We start from the raw sequence: 17,900 nt of genomic DNA, 5'->3' as shown, positions 1-17,900 counted from the left end.
TTGCCACTTTGCATCAAAAACATGCCAGTGAGGCTGATTTTTATCAGATTTTTCTTTAATATGAATATCCCAAAGTTACTGTATATCCAAAAAGAAAGCCTGTTGTAGCCAGCAGAGAGACGGAGTGACAATATCATCTCATAAATGTTGCCTTTTCGGCCCCTCGACAAACATAAACATCCCATATTCACTCTTCTTGTAGCTCTCCTCCAACTCCTAAGATGAACATCTGACAGACTGATCAGAACCTGTTCGATGAAAGCAGCTGCTGCTCAAAACGGGCGTTGTTGAAAGCTGGTGAAAGAGAAATTTAACAACAATGAATGTGCCATCAAACCGCCAAAATAATGAGACTAAAAGAGGCCAAAAAACCAACCCAAAAAACTGCATAGAGCTGTGGACTTTAAAAGAGAGAATTCTCTCTCCAGCATTCATAGTGCCATCCGTTTTTTTTCGTGAGTGTCTTTCCCTGTTTTGGCAAGACAAACATCATGGATATAAAAAAAAATAAAAGTTAAAAAAAAAAAAATTATGGTAAGAGAGATGCAGGCAGATTTTTCATCCACCCCAATAAAGATGACTCTGATCTGAGCTGACAGAACCTACAGAGTCACACACACACACACACACACACACACACACACATGCACGCACACATACACACACATACATGCACGAGTGCGCATTGGTTGGTTCCAGATGGATATGAGTTTCCCCTCATGCCCTTGCAAACCTACTGCGATGACACACACACACACACACACACACACACACACACACACACACACACACACACACACACACACACACACACACACACACACACACACACACACACACACACACACACACACAGAAATAAATATACATACACATTATATCCTTTGGTATTATTATAATTTTGAAAACCTTGTACCATCTTCTTTTCGATCCCTGGAGCCTTCATCCTCTCCTCAGCATAAAATGACCACAAAAAACATTTAAAAAAAAAAAAATTAAAAAAAAAAGGTTTGTATCGGCCTTAACGCGCACAAACACGCACACGTAAAAAAAAAATACACAGTGGCAGTCCGGTCTCATGGTGACCAGGCCATGTGGTCACTGTGGGGTGTTATGGATCATAGTTTACACGCACACACACACACACACACACACACACACACACACACACACACACACACACACACACACACACACACACACACACACACACACAGAGTCATGCTTCCGTCACTTCAGAGGACATTACATTGACTTCCATTCCTCGAACCTTAAACACAACATTAGCACAAATTCAGACTAACCTTGCTGTTGCTGATGGACAATCGTACTACACTGCACAAAAGATACTGTTAGAGCAGAAAGATTTTATTTAATTTTTTTAAACAAAGAAGTATTAAATCTAAAGTTTGATTAGCAGGAGAGTCTCATAGATGTAGCTCTCTTTGGAAGCAGTGGACTCTTTTAAAATGCTTCCAGAAGTGTTTTTGTTTTTTTTCCACATCCTGTACAAACACTTCAGATTGACACGAGTCAGGTTCCTGCAAATTTTATCCCTGCAAGTGTCAAGAGAACCGGGAAAAGAAAATGGCACAAAGGGGCATAAAAAGATTGTGCAATGAGACAATGTAATTAAGCTCGCATGTTTGTTTCATGTATGAATCTGAGGGAGGTCTGTCCGTCGCTCCGCACAGATCTGATGAAGTCGTCTGCTGCCATGTAGGTCATGTGCTTCATTAACTCACCTGGTCTGTTTTCATTGGCAAATTATGCTTTTACACTTTACATCAACTTTTCCCCCTCTGCCAAACATAAAAAAAATCTTTGCATCTTCACAACACAGAAGCCTCCTGGATAACACACTAATGTTAATGCTTTATTTTTTTGGCCAGCTTTCATTATTTCTGTGTTTCTGTTATTCTGCTGGACAGACTCCAGACTAAATACCACAATACGTACTTTTACCTCTGACACATCAAGTAACTCCCTCCACTCTACTGAAGTCCTTCAGTATAAAACAGCAAAGCGCTCTGATTTCTTGCACTCTAACTGCAGACTGGGTGGGAAATTATTTGAAATTCTTTCATACTCCTGCAAGTTTCTGCTTTGATACAAACACAATCTGTCTGACAGCTCAGGTCTCACCTCACTAACAGAGAGACAGACAGACAGACTCTCCAAAGAGACAGAGAGAGATGGGAGGAATTCATGTGTACAAACAAACAACAACAGCTGATCCATTTATATAGAAATATCTAACCAACACACACACACAGCGTGCTGACAGGCTGACTGTGTGTGTGCGTGTGTGTGTGTGTGTGTGTGTGTTAATCTCCTCACACTGAGAGACTCTAATAACCCCCCACGGGCCGAACCAACTGCTCTCTACTACTGCCAACACAGACACACACACACACACACACACACACACACACACACACACACACACACACACACACACACACACACACACACACACACACACACACACACACACACACACACACACACACACACACACACACACAGTGCTGGCTTAATGACATTATCTTGGATGAAATACAACAAAACAGATTGGCTTCAACCACTCACACACTCTGAATTTACACCTTCATCCTGCTTCACTAACCACTTCTGTCTGAGTGGATTTCAACCAAAAATCAAGACATTACCAAAATAATACCACAATATTACCGCCACATGGGTAAATTAATTAATTAATGAATCTGCTGATTCTAAACTGAAGGAATCTCATTTTTGGCTCCATCAATTTTCTGCACTTTGTCTCACACAAGATATAAATTAAAACTGTGTATCTTTAATTTTGTGACTTATATTTTAGCGAGCTGGAGATGAAGCTGAGATACAGTATGAAAGATGGTGGTGGCCTGTGTCGCACCTACAGTCGGTCCAGGCAGGAAAAAAAAAAAACATGCCATAATAACAATTCTCTTTCGTGAAAAATGGATCTTGTAGTTTGTTACTGACATGATGTCGGCCGAATGGTCGAAGAGAAGAGTTCAACTCTAATCAAGGCGAGTTTTCAGGTACGATGTGAACTTCAAAACTTGACATGTGGCTTTGCAAATAGAAGGTGAAGTATTTGAACCCAGAGACAAAGTTAGCAGGCTGGAGCATCGTGCTTCAGCTCTGCACCTGAAGGCCGGACGCACCGACCCGACTCTGTTGTCCAGTGATACAGATTCAAAGCTGGATCTGCCACAAAGAGGCGTACTATTCAGTCTGAGTCTGTCTACATATGTGTGTTTGCACGACGTGATGCGTCAGCAGTGCAGTGAGCATTTTGCTCAAAGGGAGAAGGAGGGAGCGAACAAAGTCAGCTGTTTGGAGGCACAAACCTTTCCAGAGACTTTGAATGTTTTGTTTAATTCAAATCAAATCTACATATTCATTTGTCACATTTTGTTTTACACTTTAAAAAAAAAAAACTGTGTTTAATTCAAGCCTGAAGTTCCCTAACACATACAGGAAGGATCCTAATCTCTAAACGTATTAATTAAATACTGGTATCAGTCGCTGAGTCCCCAGCCTGACCTTCACTGTCCATCATTCCCTTGCAAAATTAAATATTATTTTACCATGGACGGGCGTCGTGTGTCCCCACTGAGAGCTATCACCTGATTACTTTGATACGGGGGAAACTTTAAAAACAAAAACAATTCTCAGGCATGTTCTGAAGCGTTCCTGTTCACTGCCCCATGAGTCCGTTGAACATCATCTCTCGACCTATAGTGATCCCCGTATTTATGAATTAATCGCTAATTCAACGTCCCTTATTTTCTTTCTACTTTATTATAGCAAACAGCTGCAGGCTGAAAACGGGTCTTATGTTGCAACACAGACTTTCTGGAACCTGTAAATATCATCAGAACAGCGGTGAGTATTTTATATGAAGGACCTTCTGCTTAGTTAAAATATTTCCCTTTTATAAAAAAAAACAATAGTTACTATTGAGACACGAATGTATGCGAAAACATGAGCGACACAAAGTGGGGCAAAATACACAGATGACACTTTTCTCTGCATTGTACTTTTGGAGGAACCGAGGCCTGTTGTGGAGGCAGGTTCTGGTGTGGGGACCTGTAGTGGGTCTGCAGTCGACCATGAGTCTATTCAACATTCAAACACAGATGAGATTTTATCTAAAGTATTTAAAGCTGTATTTTGTTTTAGCTTAAAAAAAAAAAAAAAGAAAGAAAGAAAGAAAGAAACATTCAGTTTGGTTTGGCAGATGAACATCTGATTGATTTTCCACCAGCAAAGAGCAGCACAGCAGTTTACTGAAGCTTTTATATGGGAGGAATCCAAAATGCCTCGTGCACTGTGTGTGTGTGTGTGTGTGTGTGTGTGTGTGTGTGTGTGTGTGTGTGTGTGTGTGTGTGTGTGTGTGTGTGTGTGTGTGTGTGTGTGTGTGTGTGTGTGTGTGAGTGTGAGTGTGTGCGTGTGTGTTAGTTCAGATGTCAAGTTTCAGGTGGTCTCAACAAGACAAAACTTCTCCATTACAACACCAGCTGTCTCGACACACACACACACACACACACACACACACACACACACACACACAAACACACACACACACACACACACACACACACACACACACACACACACACACACACACACACACACACACAGTCTGTCTGACACCAGCAGGACCACTGATCGCCATGACAACCCGTCACTGCGGTAACTGACCTGTGGGGTTCTCTGGAATGATGGGGGTCCAGGTCAGTCGGGTTCTCGTGAGCAGGACGTCATGACTCTTCTTCCCCAGTTTGAAGATCCCGTGCAGCAGAACACACTCACTGACCCGGAAACACACACACAAGAAGTTTATTTGAACCAATCAGAGGTCATTTACGCATATTTATCAACGAAGAGACCGATAGATTGATCTTTAGGTCATAATGATGATCACGGCTTCGTATAAAGATTATTTTTACTCTTGATTATTCTACCAATTATATACTTCCTATAGAAAGTATAATATACTCAGTTGAATTATTTTGTTCAAGTTCAAGTTCATAGGGATAAACAGGAAGTTAGCTCAGCTGGCTGAAAGTCTCTGATGCTCTGCCAATGGAGCATGCCCAGTATGCAGACACCATATTTAAAAACTTTTTACGTGAAATATTATGGAAGCATTCATTGAACTCATTTGGTCAAAAGGATTGAATGTGACTGACGTTGATTTATATGTAAAAGTACCCTTAACTTCAGGTTAAAGGTTTTGCACTGCATTTGGATTAAATCCAAACTATAGTAAATAGTTGTAGAGATCTCATCTCGTGGTTCGTCAGTGAAAGTAGTGAAAGTATTTTGGGGTATTTTCAATGTTGCATGAATCATTTCTTACTCTGAAAAGATAGATTTTTTTTTTTTTTAAATAAATTATTTTACTTGGTGAAGTTTTACCTGCAGCGCTTTTACTTTGAAAGAGCTCTCCATAATAACAGATGTACACGGTGTGAATTACTCTGTACTCTACGCCGAATTAGTTTGTCATATGAGCCTCTCAGAGACCCGGTGTGGGTCTGATGTGGGGGGTCTGTGTAGAACCTGGACCTGCAGGAACCTCAGAAACACTCACCTCTGCTCCTCCTCCACCTGCTCCTCCAGCTCCGACTTCTCCTTCTTCTTCTTCCCGCTTCGCCTCTCTTTCTTCCTCTTCTTCTTCTTCTTCTTCTTCGAGCTGTCTATTCGCTCTTCCTGCAGATCCTCCTCAGGCTCCGACATGTTTACTTCAATCAAACGACGAACAAACAAACAAACAAACAAACAAACTAGGCGGTTCTAAGTTGGTCCCTCTCAGATAAACATGTAGTAAGCTGATCACGGTTTGTTTCCGGGGTCTCGTCACTATGGAGACAGGCAACGGCTTTAGCGGAGTCGGGCACGCGTCAGGTCCACCGACGCGTAATCGTAGCCGTGCGCGCTCCCGTGTCTATTCATCCAAGCTGGTGCGCGCAGAGAGTGCATAAACACTGATCGATTCATTGCCCCGTCCTTCGATCAGTTGATCGTAGATAAAAAAAAGGCAGTTCTGATTGATTATTGATTATTGATTATTTTATTATTGTCCGGTCGTTTGCAGTTTTGGGAATTAAGTTGGTACTCTACTGTAGTTTGGCTACTTTTACACTAAATATTTAAATTAACTGATTTGTTTCAGGTCCTTTGAGACGAGAATATTATTAACCTGGTATTAATTTTGAGATATCGATGCTCATTTGTAGAAAATGTAAATTTTTAAAATGTTTTTAAACTGTATTTAAACTGCATTTATGACTCGTTAGACTCTTTATATGATCGAGTTGTTGTTTTTTTTTACAGGATAAACCGCAAAATAAAAGTTAAAATCATAAATTCACCCACTGTCAGGTGATAATGGTGAGAATTGATTTTTTTTAAAGTGAAAAAAAAAAAATCTGCCGGTTGTTTTTGAAATATTTCAACTGGTCTTCAGTGCAAATCAAGGCACACGGTTTGAGGCTTTTAATATCAGTGAGGCCTCTCATTCATCACGAAGTATGTTAAGGGAAAAAAATGACTGAACATGCATCACATGCTGCAGTGATAAGTGATAAGTTTGTGTTTATCGTGGAAGTCCTTGTGCGTTTCTATTCCTGTGCTTTTGAAAGTGTAAGGAATTAATTGATTAAGATCTTGATTACGATCTCCTGGCTACATGAGCAGCGAGCTCACAACTGACTGAGATACAGTACATTCCTCTAAAAGATAAGTCATTTTGAATGCAACACTGCTCATTAATGCTTCGCAAACCAGAATGAGGTGAAAATACTTCTTTAAAAATGCTCTTGGAGAAACTCACAAAGATGAAATTTATGTTTTCACATCTGTATGTTTTCCAAGCTGAAGTATTTGGTTTGAAAAATGTACATTTGGGTACATTTTCACACCCCCAAAATACTCATACCAGCACTTCTCAACCTCACTAGTTAACATGTTGGCATTTCTTGTGCATTTGATCTGTACACAAACACAAATTTACAACTACAAGTCCTGTTTCAACAGCGACGTTGCCAAATTTCGTACCATCATGCCCGTGCAAAGACAAAACCTGTAGTTAGCTGGCGACCCACGCTGCACCTGGACATGCACAGGTGGACGGATAAACATAAATAATAAAAAAATAGTTCCATTGAAATTAGGAAATATGAAAGAAGGAGGAGAAAGAAATAGAAAAATAACATGTTAGGGTGTGATGATAACGTGATTTTCTGGTATAATAGAGGTGAGTCCATTATTGTCTTTAAATAAACACCTCGGCGTTCATTCTGTCATGTATACTGACCAAAAGTGTCAAAACTAACCTTGTTTAAAGCAGAGCATGGAGCATCATGACTGTTGTCATGGCTACCTGCAGTGTAATATACCTAAATTGCTGTCAAGGTATATGTGTCCTCCTGTATGATCTAACAGACACCTGCCAGCCAATCAGAGAGGACGGTGGATCTGTTATTAATACAGTATTATGAGCAACAGCTCAAACACACACACACGCACACACACACACACACACACACACACACACACACACACACACACACACACACACACACACACACACACACACACACACACACACACACACACACACACACACATACACACACACAGCGTGAGTGTTGCTGACAGATGGCTGAGTATAAGCTGCATTAATCAGTGTTATGATCAGCCAACAGACTGAAACACAAAACCACCATCACAAAGACTACTGCTACCTCTACTCTTAATACTGCTAATACGACCGCTGCTGCCACAGAAGATCTATTCTGTTATATTCATAATTTGCGATTTCACTGTAAACACCTCTGCATCTTCAGGCAGTTTTTTATTGGGATTTTCTGCAGTCTGTGTCATTCGTTTAAAAGGAGATTTTCTGGGTGTCCTCGCAGCCCAATGTTTAAGTTGCAGACCCCAACGTCAGCAAATTTCCCAGATTTCTTCTGTGTATCTTTTCACTGTCCTGTCTGAGTGTAATACTAATGTACTTTTTCTTAACATTGTGACTGAATACCTTCATGTTTTTGCTCCAGATATCTCTGTGATTAACAGGGTGAATCTTTGTGCTGCAATCTGACTTTCTCTCATTGTTATTCCACTTTAACAGGGAGACTAAATGGTGGGATATGGCCACCATATTGTCCCTGTTGACTTACGCTCACCCACACACACACACGCACACGCACACGCACACGCACACACACACACACACACACACACACACACACACACACACACACACACACACACACACACACACACACACACACACACACACACACACACACATACACACATACACACGCAGCAGGACAGTAGTATGTGTGGAGGGGGGGGTCTCTCATGCATAAACGAGATCATTTTCATAAATTAAAATCTTGCCTGCAGAACGAACATCTGTGCCCTTCACACACACACACACACACACACACACACACACACACACACACACACACACACACACACACACACACACACACACACACACACACACACACACACACACATACGCCATAATCCTGGTTTTGTCCTTCAGTCGGTGTGATAATGTTGTTAACAGGGTTTTCTCTGAAAGCAGATACGTGTTTTCTCCTCGTGCGTTGAGCCTCAGACTCGGAGCCTAAACATCGATGTCACGTGGAAACCGTGTGACTTTCCAAAGACATCAATTTTTTTATTTTTTTGCTGATGGTGTGAATTTGGACTTCTGCACATGTGTGAGCTACTTGCTGCATTGTCTTAAAGTTAAATACTATTAATAAATATGAGAGTGAACTCAACAGTTTAAAAATCCTTTAACCGAACTAATCAAACTGCCCAACAGCTGACTGGACCTTATTTGTGATAAAAAAAATAAAAAATTAAAAAAAATTCAATTAACCTTATTTTCTTATTTTATTCATTATTTGGTCTAAATATTCTTGTTTACAGTCTCCAATGCAAATATGTTTAATTAACTATCATATATGTTTATGATTTACCAGCAATTATTCACATTTTAAAGGCTGGAAGCAGTGAATTTGCTTTCAGTTGACGAATCAATTAAGGATTCTGATTATATTTGTTATATATTTATATTTCTTGTATTTGCATTATTATGTAATTCATTTATATTATATTATATGAGCTGCTGTAAAAGGACAGCATGACTAAAAGAAGTGATTTTTTTTTTTGACGTCGTGTTTATAAACTGATATTATTATTATTATTATTATTTTTAAGTGTTCAAGTATACATGTATAATTTTTTTTTTTTTTAACTTGACCAAACTGGGCCAAAGGGGACTAAAGTGGACTACACAGAGTTGTTTAGTTGTGTTGTTGTGTTGTTGCAGATAAACAGAGTCTCTCAGGTGAATCACGATGAATTCCTTTTAATAAAAGGCTTTTATAAACATCTATCATATAAAATATGAACAAGAGTCACATGAAATGTTAACAGAATGCTACAGGATCGTTATAAAAAGCAAAAAGTAAAAACCACATGAACAACATGAACACTTCAGCCCGTTGCCGGCCCGACGCCGGCCCTTCATCGCCTCACACACTGACCCAAAAATAGAGAAATCTTTATTCTTTCAACATTTGGAATTATCTGCTGAGCATCACTCAGGTTTTAACAAAATTGCATAGTTTCTTCCAGATTATTGCTCGTTGATTATTGATTATTTTTAAGTGATAATATGGATAATAACAAGACATTCAGAGAGCATCTCCTGCAGGACGAAGCGCTACAAAGAAGGTTACATCATCGGTGTGACATCATCGTCGACATCACCATCGTCAGGAAGAGTCGCAGAGCCTGACGCAGACAGAAAGAAGAAAAGCAAGGACAGACAGAGAGACAGCTATGAAATGATAAAAGTACACACGACTGTCTGTCTCTCCATATAACGGTCTCTCTGTCTCCATCAGTCTCTCAGTCCTTCATCCTCCTCTTCCTCAGGACTCGTGGAAGATGGCATTCAGCTGGGCGTTCATCAGCCGCTCGTGGTGCGAGTGTCCGTCAAAGCCCATCAGCCCGTCCACCTGCAGCTCACCGCACCGCGGGTTGGACCCCCCGCTGCCGTAGATGGCCGGGTGTCCCGCGGCTGCGCCCCCCGCGTAGTGCACGCTGAAGGAGAAGCTCTTGTCGTACTCGGCGGCTGCGACGGCCTCGTGCTTGTAGGACGAGGAGAAGTTCCCGTTGATGCTGAGCGGCGGGCTGAGGGGCGGGTCGAAGGCCGGGCCGTCCGACACCAGCACGCCGTCGAAGAAGGGCTCCAGTGGGCCGTAGGGCTGACCTTTGACCTGGTGGAAGATGTGGGAGGGATCCATGCTGCCGTAAGGCGGGCTGGGCAAGCCGGCGGTCAGCCCGGGGCTCTGGTAGGCGAAGTGTCCGGGGTAGGAGGCAGCGCCGGCGGGGGGAAGGTGAGCCGGCAGGTCGGGCGTCTGCTCCGGCAGGAAAGTCCGAGGGTTGAGCTGCAGGCAGCCCGCCACCAGGTTGGTTGTTGGCTGAGACAGACCTGAGAACAGACAGGCGACGATTAGACGCCTCGTCTCATATCAGGATTCATCACTGAGCACTTTCAACGCCTCCTGATCTCTGTCAGCTACCAGGCCTGAAAAATCAAACCTCGCAAACTGACAGACTAACTTCCCTCTTTTACTTAAATTTGTTTCCAAAGTCTCATCAGAAGCCCTTAAATTTAAAAAAAACAACAACAACAACGTAATTTTACGGCACAGCCTGCGCTTTCTGAATATTTACTGTTACACGAGACAGAAGACGGAAGGAAGAAGCGCGTCTTCAAACCTCTCGGCTACGCATGAACAGCAGGAAGTCTTATTTTAAGGGAATTTACCCGACAACTCTAAAACTGAGAGAGCAATACATATCCTTCCCATTACACATTTGTGCAACATGGACCCCTATAACAGGGATGTTTTGAGACTTTGAGGATGTTTCGTGAATATTTCCGCTTGATCTTTGTGGACTCAACCAGTTTCCTTATTTTGCGTTTAAACTACAAGAAAACGTGTCTAAAGTTATTTCGAACACATTACACCTGAGCAAAGTTAATCTGCATTAATGGTTCCAGCTCTTTGAAACCAGACTGAAATATTTCTTCAACTCGTCGACTGATTGTCATGAAATTTGGTGTTGACGTTCATCGTCCCCAGAGGATGAACCCCCTGCCTTTTTCTCCACTCGATCACGGCTACGTCACCGACAACCGTTTGATGCATTGCCATTGAATTTGGTTCACAAATATTCTTGTTCCTTTGACCAAGATGATGGATGAAGTGTGACAACTTTTAATCATAACTTTGTGATAAATAAATAAGGTTAAAAGTAATAGTAAATATGAAACACTCCCTCTTGTGAGACCCGCAAGCTCTTTGAGAAAATTAAGAACTATTGCTCATATTTTGTTGCATTTCACCAACATGTCAGTGTAAAAAAAGGCCATGTGGTTATAATATTTTCGATCCGTGTTAGTTTCGTATGACCAGAGAGCAGCGCCGGGGTTTACCTTTGCAGAGCGCCTGGACGAAGCTCATGAGGTCGGGCGCCTTCCCGGAGCGCAGGACCTCGCTCAGGGCCCAGATGTAGTTCTTGGCGAGGCGGAGAGTCTCGATCTTGGACAGCTTCTGGGTTTTGGAGTAGCAGGGGACGACTTTTCTCAGACTCTCCAGAGCGTCGTTCAGCCCGTGCATGCGGTTCCTCTCCCGGGCGTTAGCTTTCATCCGACGCACCTTAAACCTGCAGAATCGGATGGCGGATTCATCGTCAGCAAAGTTATGCATCGATCAAATCTTAAAACGTCTTTTTTGGTGATGATCTGTGTTCAGTCATTTGCAGAAAAACAAATGTTGGCAACTGAGAAATTAGCACGTTAGCTTGCCACACAATGCTGTTCTGCAGCATCTTGGAGGTATTTACGGCCCAGTGTGAAGTGCAATTGGTGTAGTTTTGCACGTGTGAAGGCTAAAAAGTGGGATCTCTCGGCCACAGTAACCTGTTCTAATGCCAGACACTTGAGACGGGTAGTTGAAACAACAACCATCTTGTTGTTACAAATCACTCTACGTTTATGAAATGTCTGTTGTCTATCTTGTGGTGAACACTGAGTCCACTCAAGGTTTTTAAACTACACACATCAGACACACATTGCTGCCTTATCTTTGACTGTTTTTCTAGTGTCTGTTTAGAAGCATATCAAATGCACTTTCTCATCTATCAGTGAAGCTGCAGATTCCGGTTTTGTGTTGTTTGGTACATTTGTGATATTAAGATATAAACTATAGCTGCTGCAAAAAGGTTGAATAATGATGATTGCACCATCAGTTTGACACAACTCGGACTGCGATTTATAGAAACGGATATTTTAGGCTTTGTATGGTGAAAACAAGCACCTCCTTGTTTTCTCTTTCTGATTCAACAAGAGCTGCTGGGGCTTCTGGGTAGTGATGCACTGGTCTCATGTCATTCTCATTTTAACATATTTCAAATTGCACAAATAGTGCAAAGTCTTTACATCATATCCTTCAAAATGAGATTTTCCTTTTTGTTGGAATATGTCACCACGGGAAGGATGACCACGTTTGTCCGTCCAACATCTTGATTTTCTCTGTCCTGCTCCCCAGAGGATGAACCGTGTACACTTTAATGACCCAGTGACCTTTTCTCTAGCGCCACCATCAGGAAAAACGTAAATTTGTTTGCACTTAAACTGAAAATGCTGTTTTTTGGGGGGATTTTTTTTTTTTTTGGAGGGGGGAGGGGGGTTCAACTGAGAATAAGCAGAGGAAAAAAAACGTAATGTACCTCTGCATGCGAGCCTTCGTCATCTTCTTCTTCTTGGGCCCTCGCCTCTTGGGTTTGTTCTCGCAGTCCTCCTCCTCCTCTTCCTCGTCTTCCTCTTCGTCGTCGTCGTCGTCGTCGTCATCTTCCTCGTCCAGATTGTGGAGGCGTTCGTCGTCGTCGTCCTCCTCCCCTCCACCTGCTCCTAGTCCTGGTCCCCTCTCTGTGTCTCTCCCTGCGGGGCTGTGGAGCTCCTGCAGCTCCTCGGACTCCACTGACGCCTGCTCCTCCCGCACAGACCTGGTCATGATGCTCTGAACCGTGATTCACTGAAAAACACCAAACATGGCTTCATTAAAAAAAAAAAAAAAAAAAAACTTAAGACATGTGTAGACATGCATTAGAAAACTTTACGATGATAAATAATCGATTTAGAAAATCAAACGTCAATTATTTGGCACTTTTTTGAATTTAGCATTTATTTAAATTATTGTCAAATGGAAACAAAAGGTCTCAAAACATTTTACTCCACATTCATTTTGCTTTTTGGGATTCAAGTTGTTCAGACCGCACTTTTCAATTTTTATAATGATGAAAAGATTAAGACTCTTCATTTCATGATAGATGGGAGGGTCTGATATTTTTTTTTCTTTAAATAAGTTTTGGTAAGAAACATAAAAAAAAAAATGGTGCTATCAAATGTAGGCTAATTATGATAGAAACAATTAAAGAAAATATCCTGTATTAAGCTCTTATTCTGTGTCAAAACATAAAACATTTTTGGTTTTAATCTTCATTTGTGGGGCTCTCTGATTCATATCTAATATAACAGATTCAATTAATTCAGTTCAAGTGATTCTTCAGATTAAAAATTTGATATCTACAGTTTTATCAATCTGTTGCGCACGAAGACCGCACAGTTAATTATTCGGTCAAACTGCACGGCACAAAAACACGGAACTGTCATAGTTCGTTTAATTTATACAGGCCAGATAACAAATTCACCGGGATGGCTCAACAATTTGTTCAACATGAGAGCTTTAGATTGATATTAAAACGATCGCAAAAACTAGAAACTTTCGAGGCAAAAGGCGAAAGAAACGAAATCAGCTCTTAAATTAGTTCCGTCATTAAATTTATAAAATCTGTTTTAAGGACGTCAAAACCCCAAATAAATGTCCGTTAAAAAAAGTTTTTACATTTGAATAAGGCCTATAGCCTCCATGAAATGTTGAATGTTTAAACTATTTCTTATAACCTTTTCTTTAGAAAAAAAGATGTAATAATATAACACGCCACAGCATATGTATAAATATAATATAAAATTTATTAGAAGTAGCCTTCAGCGCTAAACGTGGAAGCTTATAATTAGCCTATAATAACCATAGCAAATAAAATCAGTTTTTCTGCTGACTGGTCCCGTTAATTAAACAGACAGACAGGTGGAGGTGAGCAGAGATTCGGGTTGAACAAAGTAGGCTACATAAAAAACAAAAAAACAAACAACAAACAGATGAAATCTTTCAAACGTGTTTTGTTTAAATTTCAGAGAAGAAAAATAACGTTTTTATTGTAAACACATAAAAGCAGATGGACAGGAACAAATAAAATGATAAAACATTAAAAAATATATATATATATAAATTGGAAAAAAAAAACTAGGAATACGAATAAAAAAATAAAAAATTCTTGGTTAATTTTAGACGCTCGCAGATTCATTCTGATGTAGCAGCAACATGAGATGTATTATACCCCGCAGAGTTTCCATCAGAGAGGCTATTAATGAAAATAAGACATTAATAATTTGGTATAAATGAATATCTTAAAAAGTAATCAGATTCATCATCATGAAGGTCAGATTTACTCAAAGGCCCCAGGAACCAGTTGGAGGTGCACTTCAATCACATATTGATGATTATTGTGATAAAAAGAAAATCTACCTGTTGTAACGAGTCCTGTCCTCAGATTGCACGCATCCCGCTCGCTCTGTCTGCGTGTCCGTGCGTGACTGTGCGTGGTCTGCTGTGAGGTTTCTGACGTGTGTGTGGGATGCTGCGGCTTTTATACTCAGCGCGCGCGCACACACACACACACACACACACACACACACACACACACACACACACACACACACACACACACACACTCGCTCACAGACAAGAAGGGTTGGGGTAATTAGCATATCGAGTCCCCACCCTCCCGGCACACGCCATATGGTGCTTACGTCATTAAAACTGCCGCGGGGATCACGTGACAAATCTTCCATTTCTCTCTCTCTCTCTCTCTCTCTCTCTCTCTCTCTCTCTCTCTCTCTCTCGCTCTCTCTCGCTGTCTTTGTGAGAAAAGTTGACCATCTGCACACACAGGTACGCATGCGCACACAAGAAACACCCCTGGAAGCTGTAACTGTAACGTGATAATTACAGCGTATTTCAGAATGATGCACGTTCATCATTATTGCATCAAAAAACCTCATGTCCTCAATTCTACCTGGTAAACTCAATTCAAGCGTCAGTATCCTGATAAGTCCCTGAACAGATGTCCACACTCGTGAGGAGTTGGCTGACAACACTGACATCACCTCAGATATCTTAAAGCTTATGATGATGACCCATGTCTACGTTTGATTGGGACAGCGCGCTGTAGTGGCTGTAGTGATTATGGAAGCAAAGGAGGAGACGGAGTACGAGGGAGGAGGTTGGGGTGGAGGGATGTTTCAACAAAACACAGGACATTAATATGGCCGGCTGTTTACTGTTTTAAACTGAATTTAGTTTCTTTTTCCATGTCAGTGACGACCCTTTTTTTTCCCCAACCCCAAGAAATACAAAGTCAATAAATTTTTCCCACAACTCATTCATGCTTTTTAAACTTTTTTGGTGGTCCATCTGAAAATAATCCCACCAATAATTAGATACACGGCCTAAAAGAGCAGTGCATTTGAAGGCGGGCCTGTTTGATTGACAGGCAACGTGGTGCAGTCAGGTTTTCGCTATAGGTGGGCGGGACATAGTGTCCTTGGGTTCCCAATCAGATAGTCAGATTTTATTATATATTTATTTTATTTGACAAACAGATTCCAACAATGTGGATGTCTTTATCGTCTCACTGGCCTCTCAGAAGAACTATTATCTTTCTTCTTCCGACATTGTCAATAATTATAGCAAAATCTCAATCTTGTTTAATTATGATCCCGTAACCTGTTTTGACTGCATGTTTGGGAAAAAAAAAAAAAAAAAAGTCCACACAGAAAAAGAAGAAAAGCTGGAGGAAAACAAACGAGCATGGTTTTATATGAGCAATGGGCGTGGCTTAACAAACTGGTCCACAACCACTGATCCAGACTGGCTGCATCAGCTCTGACCAATAGGAAAGAAGCAGTGGACATTGGACCCAGGGTGTTACGCTGTGAAGAGGCTGCTATGGTGATGATGAGCTGGTTGCCAGGAGGTTACTGGGCAACTGTGGAGTAACTTGTGTGTCTGACCCTCTGACAGCTAATGGTTAACGCAGAGTCAATGTCTCTGTCTCTCAGCTGTCTCTCAGCTGCTCACTTCAGGATTGTAAAAGTGATCATCAGATCAAGTCAGATTTGTATTCATTAGGACAAATATATATATATATAACAGTTTTTCATTGTGGCTAAAGTGCTTATTTACAGTTTAATTTACTGCTACAGTGGGTTTTAAAATCCAGAAACGAACTGATTGTACATACGTGCGTCAGGATGCAGATGTTCTTCTTTTGTTATTTAAAGTAAAGAGAATAAACGACAGCAACTTGCTGATGAATAAGAATTATTACTCTATCCTGCAGGCTGTGTGTGAGTGTGTCAGAAGGTCAGATTACCCTATTCATATGAAGAACACACCAGACTCCTCAAGTTTCTTACAATAATCATTCTAATAATCAAATTTAAGGAGAACACTTTTGTTTAACTTTCTTATTTAGCATCTTTAAGCAGCTGAACACAAACCTTTAATAAATTACTAAAAGCGCACTATATGTGCAGTATATGTATGTACAATATTTTTTTACAATATATTTGATAGAGATGCTTGGTTTAAAAAATGTAACAACATAAAATATAATATAAAATGTGTACGACATTCAAAATTGAGCAAGTTTGGACAAATAGGCGATATCTTTTTTTGAAAACTGGACTTTGAAGACGCATTCAACAGCATCAGAAAACACGACTGTGATAACTTCAGCTGTTTCACGTGTGTGCGTGAGTTTGATGGTGACAGATGTTCATCCTGGTTTGGCTTCACATTTAAATCACCAACACTTTATCAATTATAATAAAGTTCATAATGAACGTGTTATATGTTTGTCACGACTGCAACTGCACTTTTTATAAACAGTCCCTGAGGTGCACCATCAGATCCAGCAGCAGCAGCAGCAGCAGCAGCAGAGCGTCTCACTGAACTATCAGTTTAACAGCGTTTGGTTTCCACCTAGTGGTACATATTGGTACTGCAAGTAAAAGCACAGCTCACCACACTTTCTTTCTTTCTTTCTGTTTCGTTGTCTTTCTTTTTCTTTATTTCTTTCTTTGTTTCTTTCTTTGCTTCTTTCTTTCTTTCTTTCTTTCTTTCTTTCTTTCTTTCTTTCTTTCTTTCTTTCTTTCTTTCTTTCTTTCTTTCTTTCTTTCTTTCTTTCTTTCTTTCTTTCTTTCTTTCTTCGCAAACTGTATATTTTCAGCTCTGTCCTATGTTTGCATAAAGTTACAACAAAACAGGAAAAACATTTCAGGTAAAGTGACTCCTCTCTCAACATATTTCACGCTGTATTTCTACAATATGATAAATTTCAGTCCTGCTGTACCGTCTTGTAGCTATAGTTTACGTCAAGGATGACAACATTTTACATCATTTATTTTTCAGAACGTATATTATTCATCAATAATATACTGTGTATTATCCACACAACCTCAACATATTTACTTCGGAGGCCATTGGCTGCAAAAGGTTTTAGGCACTAAGATTGGTTAGATTTTTTTTTATCCATCACACATTTCTGTTTGGTAACAAATTTATCCTGCAGCAGGACGACGGCCCCAA

The 17,900-nt window shown here is 40.6% G+C and overlaps 2 protein-coding genes across 3 annotated transcripts in view; both read right to left on the bottom strand.

The window, feature by feature from the left end:
• The window catches only part of cerkl (CERK like autophagy regulator), a 29,731-nt gene extending 23,868 nt beyond the window's left edge, over positions 1-5,863 (bottom strand). Inside the window, exons 1-2 of one of the 2 annotated variants that reach the window (XM_069706915.1) lie at positions 5,612-5,863; positions 4,717-4,826 (exon numbers count right to left, since the gene is read on the bottom strand). In XM_069706915.1, coding sequence (XP_069563016.1) covers positions 4,717-4,826; positions 5,612-5,757 — 256 coding nt within the window. In that variant the 5' untranslated portion in view covers positions 5,758-5,863. Of the gene's footprint in view, positions 1-4,716; positions 4,827-5,605 lie in introns of both variants that reach the window. The other variant, XM_069706916.1, reaches the window with a different exon arrangement.
• Positions 5,864-9,405: 3,542 nt separating this feature from the next.
• On the bottom strand, positions 9,406-14,880 carry neurod1 (neuronal differentiation 1). The gene is made up of 4 exons (XM_069706914.1): positions 14,775-14,880; positions 12,859-13,163; positions 11,564-11,793; positions 9,406-10,552 (listed from the first exon to the last, which is right to left on the bottom strand). The coding sequence occupies exons 2-4, from the start codon at positions 13,140-13,142 to the stop codon at positions 9,990-9,992; spliced, it is 1,077 nt and encodes a 358-aa protein (XP_069563015.1). The 5' UTR covers positions 13,143-13,163; positions 14,775-14,880; the 3' UTR covers positions 9,406-9,989.
• Between the last annotated feature and the right edge of the window lie 3,020 nt (positions 14,881-17,900).

The sequence above is a fragment of the Brachyistius frenatus genome, unplaced genomic scaffold, assembly GCF_029030835.1.
Source record: "Brachyistius frenatus isolate BFR_SWC_R1_liver_20210118 unplaced genomic scaffold, ASM2903083v1 Contig_66, whole genome shotgun sequence".
Taxonomy (NCBI): Eukaryota; Metazoa; Chordata; class Actinopteri; family Embiotocidae; genus Brachyistius; species Brachyistius frenatus.
The sequence above is the reverse complement of the archived record's forward strand: the minus strand, read 5'-3'. Positions and strand labels throughout refer to the sequence as shown.

Coding starts and splice junctions, on each gene's coding strand:
- neurod1 (XM_069706914.1), bottom strand. CDS start 13,142: ATGACCAGGTCTGTGCGGGAGGAGCAGGCGTCAGTGGAGTCCGAGGAG. Junction 11,794..12,858: donor ACGAAGGCTCGCATGCAGAG/GTACATTACGTT, acceptor CCGATTCTGCAG/GTTTAAGGTGCGTCGGATGA. Junction 10,553..11,563: donor CGTCCAGGCGCTCTGCAAAG/GTAAACCCCGGC, acceptor GTCTGTTCTCAG/GTCTGTCTCAGCCAACAACC.